Source organism: Phacochoerus africanus, chromosome 14 (assembly GCF_016906955.1).
Source record: "Phacochoerus africanus isolate WHEZ1 chromosome 14, ROS_Pafr_v1, whole genome shotgun sequence".
NCBI classification, from domain to species: domain Eukaryota; kingdom Metazoa; phylum Chordata; class Mammalia; order Artiodactyla; family Suidae; genus Phacochoerus; species Phacochoerus africanus.
Window position 1 is genome coordinate 21,253,980 of NC_062557.1, and position 5,571 is coordinate 21,259,550.

Here is a 5,571-nt window from a genome sequence, read left to right on the forward strand (position 1 = left end):
CCACAGGCGCATGGAGGCTTAGGGTCTGAGCCCAGGGCTGGGGAGTGTGGTCTGCCTTCCCCTTTACTGGGGGTGTCGGGATGGAAGCCTGAGCCCCCTGACCACTGGCTGGGCATGTTTCCGGGATGTAACAAGCTCCTTGGCGAAGCCCAGCAGAGTCCCCCGAACCTTGCCTCTTTTATGGATGGTCTTGCTGAGTGGGCATCCTCCTGCCTGATGTGACCTTGCCATGTTGATGCTCCTCCAGCCAGGTGCCACCTGGAGGGGTGGGCTTCTTCTAGATGGATGTCACAGGCCCCCCTAGTTAATGGGGGAACTAGCAGGTCACTAGGTTTGTGGTGCAGAGAGGCTCTAGTCCCACTGCCTGGCTGAGCCCGGCATGCAGGCTCCTGGGGCCCGAAGGGAAAGTGTAGCCTGCAGGTCCACACCTCCTCCTGTGAATCACACCTGGCGGGACAAGAAACCCCAAACACCCCGAACAATGAGTTTCCAGTAAAATATGACAGACATGATGAGGCGGAGGAGAGGAGGGATCTGCCTGGGAGCTGGCACGGGCTCCTGGGTGATGAAAGCCAAGGGGAATGGAAAATGCCAGGCCCGCCCCTACCGAGGAGTATAAAGCCGGGCATCCTTTCCGAACTCAGCCACCAAGCTCCTTTCTCTTCTCTCTGTGACTCGCTCACTTGCTCGCTCACCTCCCTCCTCGGCACCATGGCCACCTGCAGCCGCCAGTTCACCTCCTCCAGCTCCATGAAGGGCTCCTGTGGCATTGGAGGTGGCTCCAGCCGCATATCCTCGGTCCTGGGCGGAGGCTCCTACCGGGCCCCCAGCGCCTATGGGGGCCTGTCTGTCACCTCCTCCCGCTACTCCTCCGGAGGGGTCTGCGGGCTGGGGGGCGGCTACGGCGGCGGCTTCAGCAGCAGCAGCAGCAGCTTCGGTGGGGCCCTGGGTAGCAGCTTCGGTGGAGGATATGGCGGTGGCCTTGGCGCCGGCTTCGGTGGTGGCTTTGGTGGTGGCTTCGGGGGTGGCTTCGGTGGTGGTGACGGGCTCCTGGTGGGCAGTGAGAAGGTGACCATGCAGAACCTCAACGACCGCCTGGCCTCCTACCTGGACAAGGTGCGCGCCCTGGAGGAGGCCAACGCCGACCTGGAGGTGAAGATCCGCGACTGGTACCAGAGGCAGCGGCCGGCTGAGTCCAAGGACTACAGCCCTTACTTCAAGACCATCGAGGACCTGCGGAACAAGGTGCGTGGGCCAGGCCACAAGAGGTGCCTTTCCAGCCACTTCATTCAGGAGCAAGAGCCGGCCACGGGCAGCTTGAGAGCCTCCAACCCCAGACCCCTCCTTCTGGCTCTGGACGCCCCGCACAGAGCTGGCCTCGGAGAACACGGCCTCCCTTCCCCGTCTCGCTCATGCCCCTCTAGGCTCCAGATCCTTAGACCGTGAAAGGCCAGGGATTCCCACCCTTACCCGTTGCAGAGGAAGAAGTTGAAATTGGGGGCTGTCTGCCCAAGGTCATACAGCAAATGAATGGCAGAGCCAAGGCAAGGATGCGTCTCTCCTCCTGCCAGCCCAGGAGGCGGCTACCTGTCCTCCAGCGCAGGGGAGGAGCGAGGCTGTAACGGGACAGGGCTAGACACCCATCCTGCTCATGAGCTCATTCGTCTGGGCTGTGGCGGCTGCCGCCCATCAGCCCTGGCACGGGCGGCCCCTCCCCACAGCCAGGAGGGCAGGGAAAAAGCCACAGAGACGATCAGTGGTGACCCACCTTACATGCCCTGCACAGGAGGGCACCAGGGGCACGTGTGTCATCTGACTCCAGCCCCCTGCTTCCACCTCACCCCCGGAGCCCTCCCTGCTGATCCTGCTTCCTGGTTCTGGTGCTCTGCGTGGATTAGGGAGATTAGGCCATGAGGGAGGGAGCTGCAGCCCATCCTGGGTCAATCAATCTTTTTCTTGTTTTTCTCCTGCTTCTTTTTGAAGCTGAATCTCAATGTTTGGGAAAGCCTCCCTGAGGTCCTGTGTGCTGTGGGCTTGCAGAGGCGTGTAGGTGCCTCCAGAGGACTGGCGGGGCTGGCTTGGGCGGAGAGGGGCATTCGGGACGGGAAGGGGCTCTGGAGAGCCTGGTTTCTCCCCTCCTCTGTGCGTAGGGAATTTGAGGCCCGGAGAGCCATCACTGCAACAAGTCACTGGTAGCACCAGGACCAGAACTCAAGGGCTTTTGATTGTGAGGCCCGGGCTCTTTCTATCCATTCTACTCATTCTCCTGACCCGGAGTCAACCAAGTCCTGAGTCAAAGCTGGACCTCTGGGGGCTATCGTTCAGGCTGCTGTGCAAAGGCTTGTGGGGAGTAGGGGGGACTCAGGCAAAAGCATGAAACCAAAGGCCGATGCAGGCTGCAGTCCAGTCTGGCTGGTGCCGTCCATTTGACCAGGGACCTCTGCTCTTTTCACCTGCAGATCCTCGCGGCCACCGTGGACAACGCTAATGTGGTGCTGCAGATCGACAACGCTCGTCTGGCCGCTGATGACTTCCGCACCAAGTGAGTTTGCAGCGGTGGCCCAGAGCATGCTGTCTCCCCGGGGTGGGGCAGTTTTGGAATGTTCTCTAAACAGAACTGGCCAGTGCCAGGGAGGCTGTGTGAAAACCCCTTGGGGTGCTTGTAAAAATGCAAGGCTCTTGGGCCCCACCCTTGGGATTCTGATTCAGTTACTTTTTACAGGGTTCTTGGGTGATTCTGATCTACAGCCAGATTAGGGAGCCAGTGCCTTGGGGAGAGGCGCTCCCACTTCCCACCTGCCCCCGAAGTGCAGGAGGGAGTCATATTTGGGTGCTTGTGTGCTACTGGTTGGCTGAAGCCGGAAGCATCTTGCCTCTGTAAATTCTCTAGCACGTTGAGCCGTCTCATTCCTGGCACGGAGTCCTGCCCCTGGAATATTCGGATCTGAGCAATAATGGGCCCCAAGTCTGTCCATGCCGTTGTTAAGACGGGCTCCCTCAGTCACCGGCGGGATGCCAACTCCCAGCAGGAGCTGCAGGCGGAAGAGAAGAGAGCCTTCAGTTCGGCCAGGATGGGTGTCCCATTCCTTTTCTCTTGGGTCATTGCAGGTACGAGACGGAGCTGAACCTGCGCATGAGCGTGGAGGCCGACATCAACGGGCTGCGCAGGGTGCTGGACGAGCTGACCCTGGCCAGAGCCGACCTGGAGATGCAGATCGAGAGCCTCAAGGAGGAGCTGGCCTACCTCCGAAAGAACCACGAGGAGGTGAGCCAGCCTCGAGGGACAGCTGGGGGGCGGGGTGGTGCGGGGCGGGGTGGGGGGGGGGCGGAATTGCGATGGCGGAGGACAAGGTCCGGGCCAGGGCATGTCTGCCTAGGGAGCCCTAATAGGCTGCCACACCGAAGCCCCTGACTGTGGCCTGACTCTCCTTTGGCTGTGCAGGAGATGAACGCCCTGCGAGGCCAGGTGGGCGGGGACGTCAACGTGGAGATGGACGCCGCCCCCGGCGTGGACCTGAGCCGCATCCTGAACGAGATGCGCGACCAGTACGAGAAGATGGCCGAGAAGAATCGCAAGGATGCCGAGGACTGGTTCTTCAGCAAGGTGGGTGGCTTTCTGAGGGGCCCCTGCCTCCCGGGACGTCCGCCTCCCGGAACTTGCATTGTGAACACTGGTTTCTCTGCTGCAGACGGAGGAGCTGAACCGCGAGGTGGCCACCAACAGCGAGCTGGTGCAGAGCGGCAAGAGCGAGATCTCCGAGCTCCGGCGCACCGTGCAGAACCTCGAGATCGAGCTGCAGTCCCAGCTCAGCATGGTAGGGGGCGCTGCCGGGCCCGGGGTGCGCTCCCGGGGCCCTGGAGGGAGGGAATGACCACCCTCCCTGATTCCCCCTCTTCTTTCCTTCCTTCGCAGAAAGCGTCTCTGGAGAACAGCCTGGAGGAGACCAAAGGCCGCTACTGCATGCAGCTCGCCCAGATCCAGGAGCTGATCAGCGGCGTGGAGGAGCAGCTGGCGCAGCTGCGCTGCGAGATGGAGCAGCAGAACCAGGAATACAAGATCCTGCTGGACGTGAAGACGCGGCTGGAGCAGGAGATCGCCACCTACCGCCGCCTGCTGGAGGGCGAGGATGCCCAGTGAGTGCTCTGGGGGAGCCCCCCTCCCCCTCCCCGTCCTGCCTGCGACTGTTCACTCAGTGCCCCCAGGTGTCTGACGCTCTCGCCCCCTTCTGTCTTCACAGCCTCTCTTCCTCGCAGTTCTCCTCTGGCTCTCAGTCATCCAGAGATGGTAAGACCTTCCTCCTCATCAAACCTGGACTCAGGACCACCCCCTGTCTCCCAGCAGGTGTAGGATGTTGGGTGGGGGCTCTGGAGGAGTCGAACTAGGGTTTTCTCGCCCAGGATCCCTTCCTCATGCACCTCTTTGGATAGAAGACGGCGTTCTGCTAAACCCTCCTTGGGGTTAGCCGCTAGTGGCCTGATGTTTGTGCCAGACCCGCCTCGTTCTGGTGGTCAGCACCAGGGACAGAGCCCCACGTGGGTCTTCCCACCAGGACCAAGCCGCCGGGGCAGATGCAGACCGAACCACTTTGGTCTGAGTTATTAGGGAGCCCCAGTCTGAGGACACCTCAGGGAGCCCTAGCCTGAAAGAGACGTGCTGATACTCTCCGTGCGGAGGCAGGAGCCGTGAGTGAAGCGGTCATCAGGGCAGAGGGCAGCAGCGAGAGAGTCCCTTCAAGTTCCTTTAGCTCTTGGCCTCCCCACTCCTGATTTCTCCATGGTCTGCCCGCCACGGATGACGCCCTCTCTCTCCGCTTCCCCAGTGACCTCCACTCGCCAGATCCGCACCAAAGTCATGGACGTGCACGACGGCAAGGTGGTGTCTTCCCACGAGCAAGTCCTTCGCACCAAGAATTAAGGCTGCTCTGCTCAGCTCAGGCCTAGGAAGCCGCCCCCCCACCGCAGATGACACTGGGGGATCCCCTCTCCCCCCCACCTCGAGCACTTCATACCTGAGTCCAGTTTCACCCCTGCCCCTCCCAGCAATCAATAAAGCTTCATTCTGAGTTGCACAACTCCTGCCTCTGCCTGGTCATGGTCAGGGGTGGAGGTGGGAAGAGAGCGGGGGAAGCGTCTTTTTGGAGCTCTCAGAGCACCTGGCTATGGCCTCTGGGACCGGGAGAAAGGACCTGGGGGTGGACTGGGCTCAGGTCCCAGGGTTGCTTCGCCATCTCAGAAGGTGGATGTGTGTAGCAGGTCATGGGCGGAGTCTCCTGCAGCAGGAGGAACGTTCATGCATTCCCTCACTCTTCCATTTACTTATTTAGTCATTCATTCCCCAGGTATTGCTGAGGGCCTTTTGTGTGCCAGGCACGGTGCTAGGTTAGGGATGCTTCACCTAGGTTGTCTTTAGGGATTCCTTTGAGTAGCTATTGAAAGCTACAGATCTCTTCCCAACCCGAAGACGCATACGCACATTTGCATACAACTCGTGACATTCCCGGGTCTCCTGAAGCTCATCCATGGAGGTCCGGGAATCCAGTGAGAACCTATGTTTACAAGGAGTTTTGTCTC

At 60.6% G+C, this 5,571-nt stretch overlaps 1 protein-coding gene across 1 annotated transcript; it reads left to right on the top strand.

The window, feature by feature from the left end:
- The first annotated feature begins 538 nt into the window (after window positions 1-538).
- Window positions 539-5,072, top strand: LOC125115290 (keratin, type I cytoskeletal 14). The gene is made up of 8 exons (XM_047759340.1): window positions 539-1,245; window positions 2,460-2,542; window positions 3,109-3,265; window positions 3,443-3,604; window positions 3,690-3,815; window positions 3,914-4,134; window positions 4,239-4,285; window positions 4,821-5,072. The coding sequence occupies exons 1-8, from the start codon at window positions 589-591 to the stop codon at window positions 4,913-4,915; spliced, it is 1,548 nt and encodes a 515-aa protein (XP_047615296.1). The 5' UTR covers window positions 539-588; the 3' UTR covers window positions 4,916-5,072.
- Window positions 5,073-5,571: the final 499 nt, after the last annotated feature.